General features: G+C 42.9%; 1 protein-coding gene across 1 annotated transcript in view; it reads left to right on the forward strand.

The window, feature by feature from the left end:
- The window catches only part of LOC146821354 (uncharacterized), a 234,672-nt gene that overhangs the window by 43,785 nt on the left and 165,690 nt on the right, over nt 1–25,197 (forward strand). Inside the window, exon 2 of the mRNA XM_085612299.1 lies at nt 12,779–12,905. Coding sequence (XP_085468425.1) covers nt 12,779–12,905 — 127 coding nt within the window. The remainder of the gene's footprint in view (nt 1–12,778; nt 12,906–25,197) is intronic.

A 25,197-nucleotide genomic window follows, 5' to 3' on the forward strand; every position in this document is an offset into this window, starting at 1 on the left:
CATCGGTCTTTCTCCTTTTTTGCTCGGTGTCTAGGACCTCCAATTGAATTTCGTATACTTTGCAAACCTACGTCAAATATATGAAGTAGGATTTCAACATACTTGTAAGTCATACTTCTTATTACTCTTTGTTTGGTTTGAATAAATGAGGTGACGCATGTTGGTAAAAATAAGTGTTTGGTGCTAGCCCACCGGTCTTTCTCCTTTTTTGCTCAGTGTCTAGGACCTCCAATTAAATTTTGTATACTTTGCAAACTTACGCCAAATATATGAAGTAGGATTGCTATATACTTGTAAGTTATACTTCTCATTACTTTTTGTTTGATTTCACCGAATGAGGTGCCATTGTTGTCACTTAGAATTTCGCAATCTGAAAATTAAATAGTGCTAAAAGGGAAGAGGGGAGTGTTTAAAAATGTTTATGCTCTCTCTTTCTGACGTATACCCGATTGGGTACATGTCTGATAAGGTAATTACACCTACTTTTTTTCTTATAGGCGAAGACTGTCAATAAAACTTTATAGAAGAACTAATACGGGAAGACACCTTATACAAGTATATCTTTTCTATAAGACCGTTTTACTCCTTGGAGGTTGACACTAAATACATGTAAGTGGCATCTTTACTAAATGAAAGCCACCAAGTGTTTACCTTGACCTTAATTTTATATTTGTATTATGCTCATACTCTTTTTCCCATTCTTTTGTTCCAAGATCCTCCATTATTGACATACAAGGCACGGGTGCCTCCCATGTACATGTGAGCATCCTCTAAACATTTGGACTGCCGTTTCTTTTGGATTTTAAAGGTAGATATAAACCATCTATCAGACATAGCTATAAAGTCTGGATAACATACTAAATCTGCCTCTCTTATCTGGAGGTCTCTTACTTCAATCACAATATTATTTGTGTTTTAATTGTTTGATAGAGTTCTCTTTCTCATTGTACTTAAGTGCTTTTGTCTCACATAAACTTTGGTTCACTTATCTTATATCCACTCGGGATACTTTCGGCACACGGGATTTCAAATCTGGCCTTTCTGATTCATTTCAGCGGTTAGCTCTATCATGGTGATGGATTGCACTGGATCTTCCTATATCTTCTTTTATATTCAAGTAGCAGGATCACATAGAAGAAATCACTTCTATGGCTATAATACTAGAGCTCATGTTTTATTTTTACTTTTGTAAATGTTTTTGTACTGTTGTTCACATTATTCACAGCCTTGACGTAACTAAACACGTGTCGGCTGTTTCCATCAAAGACAACGTAGAGGCTATATGAACAGGACCTCCGTAAAATTATGAATGAAAACAACACTTGTATTGGTTTATTTTTTATACTTGGATTATGTTATCAAATATGAGGTCACCACAACAAGAAATGGTATAATGTCAACATATTAAAAATGTTTCTCTTGCTCAAATTGACTTGTTGGATTACTTGCCTGTGAATTGCTACATAGAAATCCATATAGACTAGATACACTATTTAACGGTAGTGTTATATAAATTTGAAGAGTGCTGAGGTAAATTCGTGTTGTATCCACATGCAAGTAATGGTAAAAAAAAAGTGCCGCCACAGTAATTATAAAACACACCGTGTCACACCGCCAGTAAAAGATCCAGTCCGGGTGGGCGGAGCCAAAAGAGGACAGGGTGGTAACCAAGAGGGACTAAAAAGCCTCGATTACAATCATAAGACACCGTTTAGCATAAGCAATGATGCAAAATGACGCGCACCAATGGAAATTGCGGGCGGACCCGAAAGTATATTGATTCCAAGAAGCCCTCGCAGAGCGAGCAGCACATGCGCGCTGCAAAGCCAGGCAAGACCTAAAAATGCAATAAAGGGTGAAGAAATATCTCCATCTTTTTGTTAGTAGTGCTTTCTTTTTGTAGTGCTCCAAAGTCAATAAGGCATATACTGCTAGTTAAAAGTGTTGTCTTTATTTAAATGGGGCAATTTGCTGCCGCTCATTGCGGTAAATACGGGGTAGATAATCTGTAAATACTCTTGAGGGGATGCTTGAGGGCAACGCTGGCCATGTGCTGGGGTGGGTACTGCAGTTGGCGCCTTACCCACTAAGCAGTTTTGTCAGAGAGGGGAATAACCTGCATTTATGAGAATATTTCTGCTGTTCTAGCACATGACACATACCGTTCCCTGCAATATATTTCCTCTCCACTTTTTATAATCTAAGCGCTTGATTTGAGTTGCGGGGATGTCTTTAGAGGAAAATAGCAAAATGTTACTGAACCAGAAGGTTAGAGGGAGGTCTCCGGAAGCTTGGGGGAGGAACAGGTAGATGGAGAAGAGCCAGGTCGAGACCTATTCTGAAACTCAGACTGAACAGTTCATTGCAAACATTAGTGGCTAATGAGTCCCTCATTTTGGTAAGAGTATTAATTGGTAGAACACTGTTTTGGTTTGGCTTTGTGAGTGAAGTTTTGATTGGAGACCAGATATTCTGGGACTGCTTCAAGAAAAGGTTTGCAAGTGAAGCATCCTGACTTGACTTGGACATGTTAGGAATCCAGCAGCTAATGTAGGGCAGGAGACAGTGAGGACATGTTTTCTCTGCATCCAGATCACAATAATAACCTCAAGGCTACTCATATGAAAAGTTGGAGATATATGGTTTAGCAGATTTTGAGGCCCAAGTAGATAATGATGCCATATTTTAGTAAGGGATGATGGTGGCCATAACTGTTAATCTGTCGTGGAATGGAGGAAGAAAAAGATTTGACAATGCGCATTGAGTTTCAAAAAGGTGGTACCAATGGCAGCGTTCAACTGGACAGTTAAAGGGGGGTGTTGAATTCGCAGCTCAGATATTTGGCATTCTTGATGGAGGTGAGGCAGAGTCCTTTGGAAAAAAGCCATAACTATTCCTCCAGCGGTACAGGTTTTAATAAGAGGTTGGCCATGCAACTAATTCTTGTTTCCTCATATCCATAAGCTTGCAGTTTTCAGGCAGGAGGCCCAGATGTGTGTTAAAGAAAGAACTGGGTTTCCCCAGGGTACACGTACTAGTGGAATCCAAAAGACTGTGTGCTACTGGCTGAAGACTGGTATTTTGCAATGTGAAATCTCACACATTACCATAGCAAGCAAGGGTTTTGGTTTTCGTCATCCCCTTCGATAAGATAAACCCCAGGGTTAGAATATTTTCATGGTGATAATCCTGGTTGTATATTGTTTTGCCAACTGTAATTTTGCACATATTTGTAATTCTATAACTATATGAATGATTGTAACTAGCACATGTGCACCTGCAGAGGTCTTTGCCAGTTATAGTGTCAAGCCAACGGTAAAGGCTTTAGTCGTATTAGTTCATTGGGGCAGGTTATGTCACATTTCGTCGGTTTGGTCTGTTTATTATGAAATGTTATGAGAAAGCCATTTGGCCTACCTTATTGTGAAAAGCAAAGCATGTTTTAAAGACGTTTAATGGTGGATTGTCATTACACTGTGGTCAGAGCCTCTGGTCAAGTATTTTCTTAAAGGGAATCTAACAAACTACAATTGTAGGCAAACATTTTGGTGGTGGTGACTGTGGTATCCAGGGACTGCTGGCTACAATATGCATGTGGGTGCTTGCCATGTTGCTAGGCAAGCAAAGGGTTCTTAGAATGCGGGAGTCCGAACTGGTGGCAGTTGGTGAGCTGGCCCTGTTAAGAAAGGGTGTGCCAGGCTGGTTGGGGTGATTGGATTTATCCTAAATAAATCTGAGTCAAGAAATGTACCTCAGTGTGCCACTTTCACAGTGACCAACTCAGACAAACTTATGGTACAGAAGCTATGCAGTATATGAGACATAAACCGCATGATAGAGAAGGTGGATCTGGATGGCCATGCAGTCCATGGATGGCTTTGTGTTTAATAGACAAAGTAGCTACAAAGATTATGCAGTAGTCTGGCAGATACTGCTGATGCTGGTGGTGTATCTAATAACTAAATAGGGAACAACTTAGATGGTTTAGACTGAATCAGAAAATGTTTGTATCCTTGTTAGAAGGTATGGAAAGTACGGACGTGAGGAGAAGATGGACATTACAGTAGGTCTGGGATAGCAAGTCAATAATAAAGGCGAACAGCCTCATAGGTTCATTGGGAAAAGTTATGCTAGATGTCATAGATCTTATCTGTTTTTACAAAGGCAATGGAACTCATTTATTTACTATGAAACACATATGTTAAAGCCAATACGCCTTTAAGGGTGGATTGTTATTGTACCATGTTGAGCATGTAGACATGTATTTTGTTACAGAAAATATAATCTCACAGATTACCTTTGTAGGCAAGGATTTGTTGATTACCACCTCTGACAATTCCAAGGAGGTAGAAAATTAACACTGTAATAATTCTTTCAAGAATCTCTCCGTAAGGTCTGACATGATTACCTATCTTCCAGGATCTTTTAATATATATGAAATATGTAGAATATTGGGGCCATAGGCTGAAACATTCGCCTTGTTTCCAAGATAACATTGAGCAATAGTTATGTAGTGCCAACACCACCAAGCATATTGGAGTGCTTTACCTTAACACTAGTTACTTTTTACGAGGACACCATAAATGTAGGCAAATCACGTAGGGCCTGATTCCGACTTCGGCAGTCTGGGAGCGGAATGCCATGCCAGCGTCCCACACCCAGACCGCCAAAGTCGAACGCTGGCCGTCCACCCGCCATATTACGAGTTGTTTTGTAGTTTGGCAGGCGGTCCCACGACTGTGCCTTTCAAAAGGCACCGCAATGGGAATACCAGAGCCCGTACCTGCACGGCATGGACTGCGTTGTACATGCTGGGCAGGTACTGCGGGTGCATGCATACATGCACAGGGGCAGCAGGGGGCCCTGTAGGGATAATCTTTGTTTCCCCACCACCACACTTTTCATGGGAGGCTCACAGCCATGAAAAGGCTGGTGGTGAGGAACGTTGTAATATGCTGGGCAGTGCCGCAGAGGCGCCCCCAAGTATAATGCTTCCCCATACTGCCTCGCAACCGCCAGGGATTATGGATCCCTGGCGGTTGGAGCAGTCTCATGGTGGTCTGACTGCCTAACTCTTATGCTGCTAGACAACATTGCTAAAATACAATCACATTGACAAGGCCAATAACAGAGGCATCGCTAAGACCTATTGACTTGACTATTGCCTTTGCCAATGCTCGTTTCATTTGCAATGTGCTGCATCCTGCAAGACACCGCGCGCTAGACCAGGCACCCATCATGGAATGGTTTTATCTATTGTTTCACTGTTTTACCATTCCAAGAAAGTCAACACATTTGTCGTAAACATGGCAGCCAGGCTAAAACTTCAAAACAACAAAACACCTTGTAGAAAATCATTACAAGATGGCCACTTGCTGCTATGTTAAATTGTTTATGTTATTACAAGCATTTGCCTGCCATGTTTAGGTAGCAGCATGTTTTTATTTTCCCCGTTTTTTTATCTTAAATAGACCTTGCATATGTTGTTGAGTTTTGTGTGAGTTTGTTGTGATTGTGTATTTTCATTTTATTTATTTATTCAGTGTTTTGTATAGCGCGAACTAGACCCCGTAGGGTATCAGAGTGCTTCACAGCACAGGACATGATAACATTTTCAGTGCAATATTCTGTGTAGCAGTTGACAAATTAAAGTACAATTCAAAACTGTCATAACCACTTCTCTTGATAAATACTATAACACATTCACGGTAAGTAAGACCATAGGAACCATGTCGTCAGGGGAAACAATATTCTGAATAGTGATTGACATATTACGGTACAATTCAAAGTTGTCACAGCCCCTTTTCTTGATAAATCTTTTAGCATATTTACAGAGTGTGAGACTCGAGGGACCCTATCATATCATCAGTGGAAACAAGAACCTGTTATGAACAAATGAAATTAGTTCTGCGCCAACAGCGCTAGTGACTTTAAGCTAGCAGATTTAGGCGAGTCTTATGTGGTAGTTCTGTCATGATTACGGTAGGTATTTGCTCATTAGAAAGATCTTGGTTTCTTTCTTGAATCTTGCGTGGTTTGGTAACCTTCTGATGTGTGGAGGTAGCGAATTCCATATTCTCGGTGCAGCACCCGAGAACGCTCTGTCATAAAAAAAAATGTTGCGGAAAATCGGTGGCTTGAGCACTAGGCCTCTGGCTCCCCTGGATTGTCTGCTTACCCCCAAAATCTCCAGTTTCTGAGCTAGATATCTTGGTGACTGAAAGTGTAGAGCTTTGTGTGCTATACACGCCAGTTTGAGCTGAATTCTGGCTTCATTAGGTAGCCAATTTTGTGCTTTCATGTGAGGAGAGATATGGTCAAATTTTTTTGAACCTGTTATGAGCCTTGTTGCTGCGTTGAGGCATGCTTTTAGTGGTGCTGTTGCACTTTTGGGGAGCCCAGAAAGTGTTGTCCATCCGTATTCGATCCTCGAGATTACGAATGCCTGAACTGCCATTTTGAGGTCTGCCGCTTCGATGAACGGTTTCAATTTCTTAATATAGCTCAGGTGAAATCTAGCGTTTTTAGCCAACGTGTTGATGTGTGATTGTATGTTCAGGCTTTGGTCTAGAGTGATTCCTAGAGGTTTGGTTGAATCTACGATTATCGGGGTGCAGTTCAGTGCGGTGATCAAATTGGTCCATTCTTTTATAATGGGCAGGCTTTTTGCGGGGGAAATTAGGAGGAATTCTGTTTTTATGCATTTAGTTTAAGCTGATTGCTTGTTAACCATTGCATCGTCGCCCTTAAAGCCTTGTTCATCGTTCTGATCTCCTACAAAGAGGAAATCTTAATGTACATCTGACTGTCGTCAGCGTACATGTGGAAAAGGATGTTGGCACGGTGAAGTATATCCGTTAGTGGTTCCACATATAAGTTGAAAAGTGAAGGGGAGAGGGTTGTTCCTTGTGGGACCCCTATCTGAATAGGGGAGGATGTTGACAGGTTATTATTCAATAGAAATCTTTGTGATCTGTTCCTCAAGTAGGACTTGAACCATTCAAGAACGTTCCCGGAACGACCCATCCTGTTCGCCAAACGTTCTAGCTACATTTCATGGTTAACTGTGTCGAACGCAGATGATAAATCAAGAAGGATTAAAAGACATGCTTTGTTCTGGTCCAGAGCGTGTAGTGCGTCGTCAACTACGTGCAGAATTGCCGTTTCCGTACTATGATTTGGTCTGAATCCTGATTGGCAATCGTCTAATAGGTGGAATTTAAATATGTGCTGGCTTAGTTGTTGCTGAACACATTTTTCTATCACTTTGGCTAATAGGGGAATGTTGGATACTGGCTGAAAATTGCTAGGTTCAGCGGGATTCTCTGACGGTTTTTTTATGATGGGAATGACTTGTCCCATTTTTAGACAGTCAGGGAAAGTTCCTTGAGATAGAGAAGCATTGACTATCGATGTCCAGCTGGGGATGATTTCCTGGTCAATGAGCGGCACAAGTTTTGCCGGGAGTGGATCGTTGTAGTGATTGTTAGGCTTATTGGCGGATAAGGTTTTAAGGATTTCATTTTGGTCATATAGAATGAAAGTGGACCATTGAGCTTCGTTTTTGGGCATAGAATGATTGGGCATTGATGAAACACTTGGTTGTGAAGCCTCCCCAGAAGATGCTGCTGTCTTAAGCTCCCATTCCAAAGACGTGGCCTTGGATGTAAAGTAGTTTGCAAATTCTTCACAGCTAATTTGAGATTTTGTTGATTCCAGTGCTGATTTTGAAGTTTTGTTTGACTGCAGTTTAACCAATTCAAAGAGTTTCCGAGGTCTACTTATCGCCTTCTCCAATTCCGTTCTGAAGAATTCTTTTTTGGACTTCAGAATATTTTTATTGTATGCGTTTCTGGTTTTTCTTAGCAGTTTTAGTTTTGCGGATGATGGTAGATGTCTCCATTTCCGTTCTGCTAGTCTCAATTTATGTCTTTCTTCATTTAGTGTTCCGCTGAACCAGGGATTTTTATCTTTGTCCGGCATTCGTTTTACTTTTAACGGTGCTATATTGTACATTATCTCTGACATCTTCGCATTGTAGTGTTCTGTGAGTTCGCTGGCGTTTGTCAAATTTCTGGGAGAGGGAAGATCCTTCCTGCACAACGAGGCAAGCTTCTCATTGTCCACATTCTTTGGGGTCCTTACCCAATGTTTGGGTTTGATTGGTTGAGTAGGTTTCTTCTTTAAATACTCTAGGAATTTGGAAGGTTATTATGTGATGGTCAGACCAGTCACAAGGCATGATTGAGGTTAAGATCAAAGCTTTATCTTTGGATATGATCCAGTCTAGCATGGAGCTTTTCATGTGCGTTGGAAGCGTGCAGGCTTGTACTTGGTTTTGATCTGCTAGGAAGTCTTTGATGATGTTTACCTGGCAGTCATTAGGATAGTTACAGTGTAAATTGAAGTCTCCTAGGAATATATCATTGGTGTGTGTGAAGGCATTTGCTGTGATGATCTCCATTAAGTGGTTGATAAAAGGTTCATTCTTGCCTGGTGGGTGATAGAATGCATGGATCTTGCATTGCTGTTTCTCGGTATTAACTATGGAGAGTGCGAGGTATTCACATGAGCTGAGTGGGTCGACCGGTAGTGAAGTAACCAAGAGCTCCGAGCGGTGAATGACTGCAATACCCCCTCCTATTCTTTTTAGCCTGTCTTGCCTCAAAATGAAATAGTTGGGGGTACCAATAGATCCAAACATGGCGAGGAAGATTCATTGAGCCATGTTTCAGTTAGGATCGTAACGTCAATCTCCTGACTCAGGATAAGATCAGCGATGTCTGACGCGTGTTTCACTGCTGAGCAGCAGATGATTAGTAGTGTAAATGAGTGAATGCAAGAATGAGCCAGTGGGTGGATCATTGGAAGCAGGAATGCTAAGTGGAGCATTCTCATCTTTTAGTATAGCAGTTTGCATGTGTGTCTAAATATATAACAATTAAATGAAAGTACCTCCTCAGTCAATGACCAGTTTAGGCATTCAGTAAACCATCATACATGGACTCATCCTGTCATTCATTCAGTGCATTTCAATAGAACTTTAACTCAATGCAGTTTCAATAAAAATTTTAAAACTGGAGAAATACAAATCATAGAAATGTGTTACAGGATAATAATTTGAGAAATAGTGTCAAAATTAGGGCTAAAGACCTAGTTAGGTTAATTGGCACTAGGGTCAAGTTTAGGGTCAAGGCCAGGCTAGGGTAAGGGCCAAGGCTATGGTTATGTGAGAATTTGGGATAAAGGTAGTGTTGGAATCAAGATAAACCTGAAAGCTAGAGTTGGGGATAGGATCAGTTTATGATGAGGGTAACTAATAAAATTAAAGAGTTAACGTCAAGTGAAAGCCAAGGGTAAAAATTAGATTTTGGACCAGAGTCAGGTTAGTGTTGGACAAAGGGTAAGCAACAAGGATAAAGCTGGATCAGGCTGAGGTCAGGGTTAGAGTATGGTTAATGCTACAGGTTGGAGTCAAGGCTTGTGCTATGATGGGCTAGTGTCAGGCCAAGGGATTGGGTATACATGTGGGCCAGAAACAAGCTGTGGGTAAGGTGGAGGCTAGTTTATAGGTAGGGTTTAGGCTAATGTCAAAGGTGGGGGTGAGGGCTGGAATTTAAGGGTACAATGCTTTCTATTTATAAAAACATCTTAAATACTATATGTTAGTAAATTCAGAAGAAGAGGGGGTACCATTCAAAGTCAATACCATTTTCGAGAGTGTTTTTAACTTTCACCGAAACTGTCTCTTAAATGATAGATCTGCATGCAGGGGTGGAGAGTCGATTAATTGTTCAAATAGTTTCTGAAAAAAGAGAAATAAACAAATTCATCCACAGAGTGCCTGGCAGCCTTTGGACATGCCTACTAAGGTGGTGTTATTTTTTATGTTATCAAGTTCATATGTTATATGTAAATTGTGCCATAGATGGATGAAAAGAAATATGACTGACTCTTTGTAGGCAGGAATGTTACGTTTATTTATTTGATTTATTTATATATTTATACGGCACACATGTCAAATAAATTACCTTGAGGTGCCTGGGCGAGCATAAATTAAATATATCAATCAAATATTTCAATTATCCACAGAGCAAGACACCTATCTATTGGAGAGAGGTCTCATCAGTGCTTTTCTGAAGCTTATAAGAGAATGTTTACTTATTAGCTCAATTGGGAGACTGTTGCATTTTCTTGTGCTTCCCAGAAAATTTGCAGTCACCTTTCCCTTAAAGGCTGAGTTTGGTAATTATCAGGAGCTCGAGATCAGCTGGTCTGAGAATTTGTGTTGGATGATGTTCATTGATTTTCTCTTTAATCTATTGAGTAACCAATCCATTGAGATATTTTCAAGTTAGGCCGTGTTAAATGAAAGTAATTTATTTGTTGACAGATAGCCATTGTAACAGCCAAAGTCCTCCTGAAATGCTCTCACATTTCCTGGAAGGAAAAGAAAGGCTTCTATGTTTTGCAAATTTTGTAATTAATCCATTTGGTACCGTGGGAGATCACCCTAGAAGCAATGACTTAGTCAAGATTTGAATAATAAGTGAATCAACAATAGTTTTATGGTGCTTTGTATGTTTGCTAGGGCATAGTTTGTTTTACCAGGCTAAGGATTAAGAGTAAGGTTAGACCCCTCAGCAGTAATACTCATTTAGGTTCAGATTATCATCCCGTACAACCACACGTTTCTTGGCAAAAAAACAAGGTTGCTAGGCCAAATAGATCTGGTGGCTATGGAAGTGTTGTTAAGTCTTGAGTTTTAAGATTGGACTTCATTACTAGCACCTCGGTCTTCCCCTCTTTTAGCTTTAGGACATGATGGCACATCTAAGAAGCCATCTTGTTTAAACCTAACTCAAAGGTGCCAAAATCTTGATAGAGTCCTGTGAAATGCAAACACATTTGTGTGTACTCTGTAAACGAATGATGTTGTAAGGTATTGGCCCTAAGCATTCTTATATAGACATTAAAGTGAGGAGACTAGAGCAAGGATCCCTGTGGGACCTCTGTTATTCTATGTTATGCAGATTTGTAGAACGCACTATCACCCAGGAATGTATACTGGCACTGAGCAGGTGTGAGTCTAGCCACACATAGTACCTAGTGGAACTACTCAAAAAGCTAGGTCTTCAGGTTCTTGTGGAATTCAAGAAGGGAGGGGGAGGCTCTTATATGTAGCGTCAGTTTGGTCCATACTTTAGGAGTGATGTAGGAGAAGGCTCGACTACTGGATCTGGCTTTCCGAATGTGTGGGATTTGTGCAGGTAGGAGACCGGATGAGCAGAGATGTCTGAAAGGTTTGTGTAGGCAGATGTGATTGTTGAGATATGCTGGGCCATTGTTATGTAGTGCCTTGAAAGTGTGGGTGAGGAGTTTGAATTGTGCTTATTTTTTAATGGGGAGCCAGTGGATCTCCTTCAGGTATGGTGTGATGTGGGTGCAGCCTTAGAACCTCCTAATCTACATTCATTGCAGCTGGTTTCCCAGAGATGAGTGTGTCACTTTGCGTCTTGTCAATTAGAAAAGATTTAAACCATCTTATTGATTTTTTAAACATGCTTCAGTTTGAATTCAGGTAAGAAAGAGTTCAAAATCAACAGTGTTGAATGCAACAGCAGATGAGGCGGATAGAGAGTGACAGGTATTCCTCATGTGCAGCCAAAGAAAGTTATCCATGAATGAAACAAGTACTGATTCTGTTCCATGTTGTGCGTGGAATCCTGATTGCTAGTTATCTAGAAGTTGTTACTTATCTAAATGCGTTAGTGAGAAACCACCACTTTCTTCAAAATTGTTGACCACTAGGGTAATTATTCTCTTGGTCCTCTGGGTCTAAAATGGCCTTTTAAGAAGGGTAATTACGGATATTTTTTTTTGCATTTCTGGAGTTATACTCCTACTACATGTCTAGTTGGTAAACCTGGTGTCACCAGGTGCAAGATTAGAGGTAATCTGATTAGCCCCTAGAGAAGGTGGTGAGTCATATTTTACGCATATTGCTGTGATACTTTTTGGAAATTCTCAAAAATATTGTCTCCTTCAGCAGCATAGCAGGGCCCAGGAAAAATATTAAAATGTAGAATATTTGATGAGATTCGAATTTACCTGTTGTAATTTGTACTAAACATTAAATTACTCCTGCAATGGTTCCCTACCTCCACTCTTTTCTTCCTCCGCTCCCTCTCCTCTCTACCTTCCTCTTTGGTACCTCCCTTGCCACACAAGCCTTAAGTGTCAGTTGGAATGTGGTGGTCGGGAGATTGTGGAGCTCATGTGGCCAGAGGTTGTGCCACCTGCTGAATAAAACTCTCTTCTAAATAATATTGTGCTGCTTCGTAATAGTACTTTTTTACCTTTGTGGTACTATTAAGAAAGGCAGAGTGAAGTTGCACTTCAAGGGATTTTGGTAAAGAAAAAATATTTTTCCCATAAGATTCCCTAATATTTTTCTGAGATCATCTTCTGGATCCTGAGTTTCACCTGCAAAATGGTGGCAGCGTACATTTGTTGCAAGGTGTGGGTAGGAAGGGGTACCTATCTCACAAATGCAAAAGACAGGATTAAATGTGAGTAGCACTAGACCTGTTTCTTTGTCACTGTAGCATTTGTGTCATGGTCTAAAGTTTTCACTTAGGTACTATGTCTGAGATATCAGTGTTTGCAAAATTTTTTTTAGATCAATGGAAACAAAATCTGGTTTTATATCAATAATTCTATATTATGTTACACTTTAAAAATGGTTAAGAATATGATTTAGAACTTGTCGTTTCAGGCACCAGTTACATTTCACGATGTTGCTGCCAATTTCTCTGAAGAGGAGTGGAGGCTGTTACATGAGTGGCAGAAAGAAGTTTATAAAAATGTGATGAATGAAATTCACCAAGCCTTGCTGTCTCTGGGTAATGTTTCATTTTCTTTCATAAAGTTATATGATTTTAGTTTTTTACTTTACCAGTGAATACATTTGATTAAATCTTTTGGATTCCTTTCTTGTAGGGGGTACCTACTGGTAGTCGGCTATATTGTGGAATTCAGCTTTCACACTCCTCATGAGACATTGTAATAGACAAACTCAATCAACTCTGTCATCTTCCAATAAAGTTACAGTGTGATTGGCAGTATCCGGAGGCAGTGGCCAAAATGTCATCTTGGTTCTCTGCCTTGTAGAACCAATGGATAAACTACAAAATGAAATGGCAGCCACGTCAAAGTATTTTAAAAAAGTATTTAGACCTACTGCACAGCATCAGGGATGTGTTTTTATGTAGGCAATTTGCCCTATTTTCATTATAAAGATTAAAGATACGTGGAAGTTGGTCACTGTCATCTTGAAATAAAATCCTGTTGTCACCCCATACCACAGAAAATTCGACTAACAAAGATGATTAACTTACAGACACTTATGGGTGAAGCAGTTTTCTCGTTATTAAAGTGGCCTTTCGCATGTCTGAAGCTGAGATGTAAACTATAGAAGAGCCTGCCTCTTTCTTCATGATTGTTCAGATATGCACCATTCAGCATCTGTCAGCATTTAAGAGCAGATAAAATTCATGTAGCATAGTGGGACACCTGATCCTGGCATTAAAATCACCCCAACAGGTGAATATGTCACCTATATAGCTTGTCATTATCTTGGTATGTAAATATAATTCAGTGGCCATCTCAACTAGCTCCATTGCACCAGGTGGGCTGACTGTGAGATTTATATCTTAATTAAAAAGAAAAAGGAAATGCTTAAAATATAAAATTGGAGTTCTCAGTCCATTCACTGAATGGTAGACTTAGCTATAAGCCCATCTGTAGCCTGTAGTGTGCCCAGCTAGAGACAAATATCAACTGTTTTATTTGTTTACGCCATGGAAGCGATGTAGTGACCTCCTTGGAAAGTGAAGCTCTCAATGTGTCTCTGAAAATGGCTCTATTGGAGATCATGAGTAGCATACCATTATGGACAGATGATGCTGCTCTTTTCAATGTAAAAAGAACTATTGATGGACGGAATGCAGAACAAATCAAAACATTCACCCCCGTCAAGAGATCTGAGTTAAATCCATCATTCTTTTGCTCACCATGCCACCCCAGTTTAGACCTGGCCATATGCAAATCAGTCTTGACCCTGTGCCTCGTGGGAACAGCCCAGCCCGAACTGCCAAGCCAGGTCCTCCTTGGACCGGAAACAAGCATCCCAGGACCGGTCTCGGGGTTTCACCCCTCTTCAGCCAGGATAGCTTGATTCCAGTGGCACGGAGAGCTCGGGACTCACGTCTGAGCATACCCGTCCCACTCGGGGTGACAAATGCCAAAAGAACTATTGCTGGACGGAATGCAGAACAAATCAAAACATTCACCCCCAGTCAAGAGATCTGGGTTAAATCCATCATTCTTTTGATCACCATGCCACCCCAGTTTAGACCTGGCCATATGCAAATCAGTCTTGACCCTGTGCCTCGTGGGAACAGCCCAGCCCGAACTGCCAAGCCAGGTCCTCCCTGGACCGGAAACAATTATCCTAGGACCGGTTTCGGGGTTTCACCACTCTTCAGCCAGGATAGCTTGATTCCAGTGGCATGGAGAGCACTGGAGTCACGTCTGAGCATACCCGTCCCACTCGGGGTGACAAATGCAATAAGAACTATTGATGGACGGAATGCAGAACAAATCAAAACATTCACCCCCAGTCAAGAGATCTGGGTTAAATCCATCAGTCTTTTGCTCACCATGCCACCCCAGTTTAGACCTGGCCTTATGCAAATCAGTCTTGACCCTGTGCCTCGTGGGAACAGCCCAGCCCGAACTGCCAAGCCAGGTCCTCCCTGGACCGGAAACCAGCATCCCAGGACCGGTCTCGGGGTTTCACCCCTCTTCAGCCAGGATAGCTTGATTCCAGTGGCATGGGGAGCTCAGGACTCACGTCTGAGCATACCCGTCCCACTCAGGGTGACAAATGCCAAAAGAACTATTGATGGACGGAATGCAGAACAAATCAAAACATTCACCCCCAGTCAAGAGATCTGGGTTAAATCCATCATTCTTTTGCTCACCATGCCGCCCCAGTTTAGACCTGGCCATATGCAAATCAATCTTGACCCTGTGCCTCGTGGGAACAGCCCAGCCCGAACTGCCAAGCCGGGTCCTCCCTCGACCGGAAACAAGCATACTAGGACCGGTTTTGGGGTTTCACCCCTCTTCAGCCAGGATAGCTTGATTCCAGTGGCATGGAGAGCACGGGACTCACGTCAATGTAGGCTCTGCCGCTGACAAACGATCTGCTTCAGGGACCAACACAACATTAAAATACCCTCCACAAATAATTGTCGAAGAATGTAATTGGTATATTTTGCCCCATAGTGTTTCATAAAAAGCAGGGTTGTCAATGTTGGGCCCATAGATATTTACCATAAGCACCCGTGTACCATATAGTATAACCTGAACCAATAGGTATCGCCCCCGTTCGCCCTCCTCCACATATAGGGGCTCAAAGGGAATGCCTCTTTCATTAAAATCATAATGCCCCTTGCGTAAGAAGAGTAAGAGGCGGCCAAGCGCACACCCACCAATCTAGTGGCCACCGCAGAGACTGGCCGCTTAGTTAGGTGGGTCTGCTGTAGGAAAGCCACCTGGACGTTGTGACGATCCAGGTAGGCCAGCACCTGCCTTACTTTCTTGGGGTTATTGAGACCCCTAATGATCCAAGTTAACCATGAAATGACATTAAGTTGTGTGCCTGTCATGCCCTGTAATAGTCAACATTTGAAAGTGCCAGCTCTCAGTGTATGCCCATGTATGTGGCAATATCCGCTGAAATATCGAGCCCAGTGCAGCTCCAAAAGAATATAGTTCCCCAACTGTCCCCCCCCCACCCACATCAGCAATGAAACCATGCTGAGAAATCCCCCCCGTACACCAAAACTACAACCTTGCAACCGCATGTCGAATTCTAAGAAACACACCGCTGGGGTGCCGTAATACGACAGTGAAGTAATATGGGGTTCTTCCTCTTGGGGGGTCACCAGTAGCCGTCAGCCCCCTTCGTAGTGTCAGGGGGGTCGAGGCAGGTATTGAAAGACACCCCCTCTGTAGATATAGTGACTAATAGTGGATTCCCGACATAGGAACAATGCAAACAACAACATTATATGCGTATTAGCCGCCAAGAGCCAGCAATTGAGAAGACTATACAGGTAAACGTGTTAAACATGACAGAAGGCATACAAGTGTAATATCTACATCAGAACCAGTAGTAAGTCTACAAAACAGCCAACATAACATGAGGAATCAGGGACTGAGTACCAACAATCCAAGGTCAAAGTTCTATTCTCATACACTTAAACTAATGCAGCACACACGTTCAATGGTCTTTGTCCACGTCAGTTCCTGCTTCGCTCACCGATCCCTGACGCTCGATCTGTCGCACATACTGCATAGCATCTTTAGATGTCATAAAAATTCTGGCTTTACCTGCGCAGGATACAGCATTGCATATAGGATCTTCAAGGTTTGCAGCTTTTTCTTAACAGGGTGAAATTCACACCGCGCCTGCTGCACAGCCATCATGAAGTCGGGCAACAACTCTACTTTCATACCGCTGTATCCCGGTCATGATAATTTAGCAGCCCGGCAATGATGGGATGTGGGGGGGCGCCCGAGTGGGGGGCGCCCGACATGGGTCTGGGCGCTAGGGAATGGTGAGCTCTCTCCACCACCAGCACACTGGAGAAATGCTCTGCTCCCAGCATATCTCTAAGCACGGTCTCGACATACAGTTCCATGTTACCCGTGTTGGTTGACTCTGAAATCCCCGTGATTCGCAGATTGTTCCGGCATGAGCGAGCCTCTAAATTTTCGTTCTTCGCCTGGATCACCGCTAGGAGTTTTTCCATATTGGAGCAGGATGTGCTGACGGCCTCCACTTGATCTTCAGTCGTCGAAATGTGTTGTTCGGCTTCTGTTAACCTCGACCCATGCTTATCGAGTTTTGCTGCCATATTTTCCATTCTGAGTTTGAGGTGGTCAATCTTGGCATCGATAGTCTGCAGACTGCTGCATGGTGAGCATCATGCGTTCCAGCCTTCTATTTACGCCAGCCTCCAGCTCGGGTTCCGTATCCGATGCAGCCGGAATTTGGAATTTCGTGAGACGCCTGGTCTCGAAATTCAGTTTCGCTTGCTGTTTGTCCATCTTCCCTTAATGATGGCCGCAGCCAGAGGGTCTACACCCCCGCTATTGCCCAGAGATCGGTGCCGGGAAGTTGTCTGTCATCCGATGTGGGTTCGTCGTCCTACAAGACCAGGAGGGCCACTCTTACATGTGAGACCTATCCACGTAGGTGGTTATCTGTCGGATCTCCTTATGATGCTCCACACCAGGGGCGGTGCGACGCCCAGCTCCCTGCACACTCAGTTGTAGCATCCACCGCTGTGCAGCAGTGACAAGCAGCAACACAGCCGCAGCCCGCCTCCCCCACAGCACACAATGGGGACAATGCACTTGCAGGTTCCAAGTTGTACCGCACCAGCTCAGCGCAGCCCCTGCGCAGCAGCGCAAATCATCAAATGCCAGGTGAAGTATGCACAGATGTGATCACAGCCCCGCCACAGGCCCAGTGAGGCGCGCAGTGCCAACTCAGGACCAGGCCAAGTCTTCACAGTAACTAAGTGAGGCACGCAGGGGCCCAACTCCTGTCACAAAGACTTATCTGGTGTAATAGTGCCAGAGAACAGACAAATGACTTTTCTTCCCCGCTCCGTGCCCGACTCTGCAACAACATACAGGGCGGCACAGCAGCAGATTCACAAGACACTCTAGAAGCGCGCTCAGACAGTCTTGATGATGATCAGGTCTCCAGTCTCAACCATAGAAATTTCAGGAGCTCACCAGAAAAGGAGTGTCGCCAGGCCAGGGCCCCCACAGCCAGGGGCGGCACAATAGTAGGCAAGATCCCGCCAGCTGCTTCTCCAGTTTATCAAACGCAGCGCCGATGTCTCCTCCACATCAGAAGGCCACCACATGGCAGCACTGCGTCACACGGTCCCCGCAGAGCTGAAAATCGACGGTGGCAGTGCTTCAACGGCCCCCCGCTGCAGGGTAACAGAGAGAGCCAGGTACCAGGAGCAGAGTCACGGGCAACTCCAGAAAGGGTGACTCCCCCAAGCTCAAGATCACAGTCGGGCGCCAGTACAAACGAAGGCGACAGCAAGAGACAGGGCCAACATCCACCATAATAGGCCCGCCCTCCCAGCAGCAGATGACGGGTAGGTCCCAGAGATGGCAACGCCAGTGATACTGCAACAGTTTACAGAATGCGGACCTGCAGTGCGCCGTGCCACAGCAGGCTGCGGCTGTGCACACCACAAGGTGCAAGCAGGAGCTCGACGTCTGTGGCTCAGATCGCAAAGCGCCAGCTCTCACCGTACACTGACAAAGAGGACGGGGCGGATAAGGTGCAGCACGTCTCCGCTGCCAACAGCGGGAGCTCCTCAGGTCTGAATGCCCGAGCTCCATCGGAGCCGCCATTTTGCGCAAATGCCAGGCAGGTGATCAGCAGCTTGTAGAGATGCGTAAGAGTGGCCTTGAGGTTACCAAAATGCTCCCCACATATCGAGGTGCCGGAATCTGGTCGTGTCACCGGTTGATGGTGTCATTTATGCAGGATAATGAGCAGATTGTTCCCTCGACCAGCAGAGCAGCATTAAGGTGCGGCCATTTTGCTCCGGGCTGTCTAGCGCCCCCAACACCTCAAAATACTTACCATCACAAAATACATACAACCACCTTTCAAACCACACAAAGGAACAAACTCCAATGCCAAGCTTTCTCTCTTCCACCACACCTAACACAGATACAGCAACACAGCAACTCTCTTCTAACCGCCTCTCATCCATTGGACAATTTAGAACCTTACTACATTACCCACATGCTGCACCACCACCCCTGACTCATACACCTTCTGCCAGAAACACACACAAACAAATATAAGCGACGTGCCACACCTCACAACTTCGCCTCCCCATGTCTACTGTACAACAATGTTACACCACGAAAACAACACAGCACACCAACTCACTCTCAAACACCATCTCAACCACATACACACGCAGACCCATCAAAATGCCTTCTTAGCATGCTGGATGAGGAACATGATTACAGAACAGCTACACGATTGCTATCCTAATACAGCTAATGCCAGCACTAAACACAAACCCACACAATACTGATCATTCTTCTACAAAACAAAGTCTCACTATCACCAAAGGCAATTCTCTAAACTCTCTACTAATAAATGCTCGATCCCTCTCTAAAAACAAACATCACATCTACGACCTTCTCACAGATGCAGAACCAGACATACTATTCATAACTGAATCATGGTTGGGAGATGATATGGCTCCAGTCCTGCATGAAGCATTCCTCTAGGCTATCAAATGATCACCCAAAATCGTATAGGCAAAAAAGGAGGTGGTCTAGCTGTTGTGTTCAGGCAAACATTACATATCACTAAAGTTGAGGACCTCTCCATAAAGAATTGTGAGGCTCTTCTAACAAGATGCAAAAACTACACCGTCTTCATCCTGTAACTACCTGCTCCTTTACAGACCTCCACCTAGTAAGGCGACATTCCCAGACGCACTTCTAGACACAGTTTCCAACCTGATAATACATTCCAACCTATGCATGCTGGGTGACCTCAACATTTGGTTTGACAAACCCAATATGACCCATCCAAAAACAATAATAACTGGCCTAGACGCACTGAACCTGCATCAGATTGTCCACAAACCCACACACGTCGCTGGACATATCCTAGATGTCATTTTTGCTAATACTGAACTAGTTACCTTTCAAACTATAACTCCAGTCACATGGGCAGACCACCACTTGCTTGCTTTCCAACATAAAACAACTCTAAGGGACTCACCTAAAACTACCTTACATCCATCCGCCTATCGGCTTTGGAACAAACTCAATTTGGAACACTTAGAAACACAACTAACATCAAGTACAAATCTGGAAACAATAACTTCTGTTCAAAATATATATGAGTGGCTATAGGAAGCTTTTGACATCCTGATACCACTCAAAACCACACAACAGCACAAAAGAAAAAATGTGCCTTGGAGAAAACATAGAAATAAAAGACATAAAACAACAAATTAGAAAGCTGCAACGTACCTGGCTCAAAACAAACGCCAAACAAGACAAACTTCACCTACAAATAATTAACAAATTATACAAGTCAGCTATCAAAAAAGCTAAGAAAAGGTACTATTCAGACAGAATTCAAAATGCTAAATGTGCAAATAAAGAATTCTATAAAATACTCAATGAATTTCGCAAACCAAATTGCCTAGAAGGAACTCATCATGTTACTCAAGATTTGACAGACAAACTGGAAAATCATTACACAGACAAAGCAGACACATTGTACTCGTACTTAAAACAGAAACAAAGCACAAGCACTAACCCTTGTACAAAACAATAATCTAAGAATACTCTAACCCAGCCTCTCCGTTCCTTCCAACACATCTCACACAATGAATTTATGGACCTGGTCAAAGCAAGCAGGCCTGCCGGCAACCCTTCTGACCCCTGTCCACCACAAACTTTCAAGACAATTCTTTTATTCTTTTAACAACCTCTGCTGCAACTCCAGTAAGAAGAATCATCAACGATTCCTTAACTACTGGAATATTTCCAGAAGAACTCAAAAAATCACACATACCCCCTTTACTGAAGAAAACAAACTTGCACCCGCTGAACCCTGACCACTACAGACCCATTACAAATGGACCTTTCCTGGGCAAACTGATAGAAAGAGCAGCATTCGCCCAGATGTCACAACTCATTGAAGAGAATGACATACTCTCAGACTTCCAAACAGGATTCCGTCCGGGAAGAGGCACTGAATCAGACCTCCTTGCCATCTGGGACGACCTGAAGAATAAAGTTGACCGCAACGGGGTTGCTGCGCTACTCCTCTTGGACCTCTCGGCTGCGTTTGACACGGTTGACCATGACACTCTGAAACAAAGACTCTATGAAGCCGGCATAGAGGGAACAGCTCTAGACTGGATCGCGTCCTACCTTCAAAACCGAACTAATGTCATCCATACCCCACCCTGCTCGTCCAAACCATACTCCACAAAAGCAGGGGTCCCTCAAAGTACTATCATCTCGCCCATGCTTTTCAACATCTACAAGTCATTACCGGTACTGATCAATCAATTTCACCTCACGTGCTACAACTATGCAGATGACACACAATACTCCTTCAACTGGAATGCCCCAAAGACATAAAAAAATGCCAAATTTTCAGTTGTCTCAGAGCCGTGGATGACTTGGAGCCATCTCAAATTGAATGCTTCCAAAACGGAAATACTCACTTGTGGTGATTGGAAAAATTACGACACGCTTGGCCTGATGAACTGGGATCACCGCCTTAAGTATCGAAGGAAGTGAGAAACCTCGGAATGACCATGGTCTCCAAGCGGTCGATGAATGCCCAAGTGGACAAACTAGCAAGATCAAGCTTTTTCACTATAAAAGCGCTGAAATGAATTTTACCTCATTTTGGATTTCCATACAAGGTCCAAGCTACCATCTCCCTTGTTCTGTCCAGACTCGATTATGCCAATAGCCTCTACCACGGATCACCTTTAACGACCATGAAAAGACTACAACGGATTCAGAACTCGGCTGCCAGACTACTCTTGCATATCAAACCGCGAGACCACATCTCACCTGCCTTGAAAGCCCTGCATTGGTTACTGGTTGCCAGAAGATCCACGTTTAAGCTACTTTGTATCACCCACGAAGCAATACATGGAATGGGACCGCTCTTCATCAGGAATAAAATCACCAAACACATTCAACAAAGGAACCTCCGCTCTAAAGGAGCATCTCACCTCAAAATCCCAAGATACAAGAAAAAAACCATGGGTGACACATCCTTCTCTGTTCAAGCAGCCAAACTACGGAACTCTTTACCCCTCTACATACTATCCACCGACAACCACCTTCAGAAAACTACTCAAGAGTTGGCTGTTCCCCACGTAAGCACCATACGCAAACATAAATTTCCAACATACCCCTCTGTATACAAGCATTTATTTTCACTATAGATATGTACCTATCTTTGTGTATTGCTTTGTATAAACATGTAGAATAATTATGTTGTTGAAAATAAATAAATAAATAAAAATCATCTTTGGTCTACATGTACTTACTTCCATTGTGCATCTATGTACCTTCCATGTACTTGGATCTGTGTGTATGTTACTTTTCTCCTGAAAAAGCATATCCAGGGCACTACCTTATTTCTCATCCTGTACCTCTATCAATATTTAATCTACGTATACTTACCTCCTTTATGCATCTATATACTTTCAATGTAATTATGGATCTATATATTTATCACTTTCTTCTAATTTAGCATTTCCAATGCACTACCCTATTTCTCAGCCTATACTTCTCTCAATATATCTTCTAGCCCAACCTTCTGACTCATCTCAAACTTCTTTCTACTACTCTTTCCAATGCACTACCCTATCTCTCACCCTATACATCTATCAATATATCCTCTACATCCACTCTCTCATTTATCCCAAACCCCATACCACTACTATGATCCCCAAAATAACTCTCTCCTACTCTACCCCTCCTTGCATCATCTGACACCTCTTTTACTATACCGATCCCCCAAAACAAACATTTCTAAACTCTTCCCTCAAAAAACCCTTTTTACTCATCCAAAAGCCTCCTCCTACTGCTATGACCTCAATAAATAAATACATTTAAAAAATCCTACACTCTTCTATCCCTCCACTATCCTTTTCAATCAAAAAAACAGACTAACATGTTCACTTCTCAAATTCCATATTCCTCTATACTAATTCACCACTAATCCTTTATGGGTTCCAGAGTAGCGTGCTACTCGCCAATAAAGCATTTCAACACCCCATCAGGGTTACCAGCGCTATATAAATGCAAACCTTTTTCCCTTTCCTACCCCTCCCCGAATCTTCTCAATCCAAATAACGTACTAACATACCCACCACTCAAATTACTTTCGTGTTTCACCATACTAATTCAACACTAATCCTTAAGGGTTCCAGAGTAGCATGCTACTGGCCAATAAAGCGCTTCAAAACACCATCAAGGGGTAGCAAGCGCTATGTAAATACAAACCTCTTTCCCTCTTCTATCCTGCAACCTACCCTTCTCTATCTGAATAACATATCCACCACTCAAATTGCTTCATATTTCACTATACTAATTTTCAACACTAATCCATTTTGGGTTGCGGAGTAGCGTCCTACTCGCCAGAAAAGCGCTTCAACACCCATCAGTGGCAACAGGTGCTACATGAATGCAAACCTTTCTTCCCCTTTTATCCCTCCGCCATCCTACTCACTCCAAATAACTGACTAATATCCACCACTCAAATGACTTTCATATTTCACCATACTAATTCAGCACTAATCCTTTATGGGTTTCCGTAGTAGCGTGCTTCCACACCCCATCAGGGGTAACAAGCGCTATATAAATACAAACCTTTATCTTCTATCCTTCTGCTATCCTTCCGAATCCAAATAACTGACTAACCAATTAACCACTTAAAATTTACTTGCATGTTTCACTATACTAATTCAACACTAATCCTCTATGGGTCCCGGTGTAGCGTGCTACTCGCCGAAAAAACGCTTTGACGCCTCGTCAGGGGTAGTAAGCGTGATATAAATGCAATTACAATACAATACAATAAAATCCAGAGCTGTGTCCAGAAAAAAAGGGGGTGTATGATTAAAGGCCCTTTTCCTCATGATGTAGTAGTGTGGGGGTGACTTAGGGAGATGATGATAGTGATGTAAAAATTATTTTCACCAGTATCCAAACAATTAATTTCACACTGTCCCCAGACTTTCCGCCCCATAAAGTCATTTTGAAGAGTCAATGTGGATGTAAAGCCCGGCCTCCAACCTTACGGTTAAAAGACTGCCAGCCAGCCACTGTTGAACTCATGGTGGAGTTTGCTAAGGTGAAATCTCTTCATGTGCACCTACATATTTTAAGTCATCTGTGTCCAACTTTTAGGGTCTTCCACTTCTTAATACACCAAGCTCTATTGGGTAAATGAGCTTAAATATATGCAAATATGTATATTCTATATATGTTCTATCTTCGGCTTAATGTTTTAACATATATGTAAAACATTTATAACATTTCTGCATAAATCCATCTACAATTGTTATTACTAAAAGAGAAAGGTTAGTGGTGGAATATGCATTTTGTCACTGGCAACACACATTTAAAATATCTGGCTATATTATTGTAATATCCAACATAGCATCACACCATAAAGATTACTTTTTTGTGTTATCAAGATAAGGGAGCTTCTTAACATCAAGAGGGAGCTTCTTCAGACTTATATTGATGTTTGCATGACCTGGATGGTTGCATTTAGGAGTTTCAGTTGATATTACGTATTCTGCTACGTTTGTTAATTTCTTTGTTATTGGTTAAAAATCATTGTACAAATTATCTTAGCGAATCCGACCTAAATTCATTTAAAAAAAATAATGTTTTTATTAGGGTTTGTAGGAAACCTAAATACAGTATTGCAAGGCGATTCTAAAAAATGAGCATAAAGTGTTAAGCACAATCAGAAATACAATTGCCTGAGCATGATCGTATTATGTCAGTGCCAAGAGGAGGAGGACTTGCCATCGCACACAAGATCTCCCTCCGACTCACGACCTCCAGCTCGAGCGACAGCCTGCCCACCACGGATCTCCTCTATTCCCAGATCCAGCCCAGCCCCAGAACGACCCTAAGAGGCACTCTCGCCTATAGACCTCCCGGACCTCAAACTGCGTTCACCACCTCCATCGCCAACCTCGTCGCACCCCACGCCATCGCCTCCAAGGACTACATACTCATCGCCGACCTAAACTTCCACCTCGACAACCTCAACGGCCCCAACTCCACCACCCTTCTGGACAACCTCGCCAACCTCAGACTGAAACAACTCGTCACCATCCCCACCCACAAGGCAGGACACACCCTTGACCCCATCATTCGCAGGAGGTAACAACATCTACTTCAGCCACACCACGCAACCCCCATGGATGGACCACCACTGCGTACACTTCCACATCGACAAACCCTCGGTGCCCAAACATGCACCCCGCCCCC

This window comes from Triturus cristatus, chromosome 6 (genome assembly GCF_964204655.1).
Source record: "Triturus cristatus chromosome 6, aTriCri1.1, whole genome shotgun sequence".
Taxonomy (NCBI): Eukaryota; Metazoa; Chordata; class Amphibia; order Caudata; family Salamandridae; genus Triturus; species Triturus cristatus.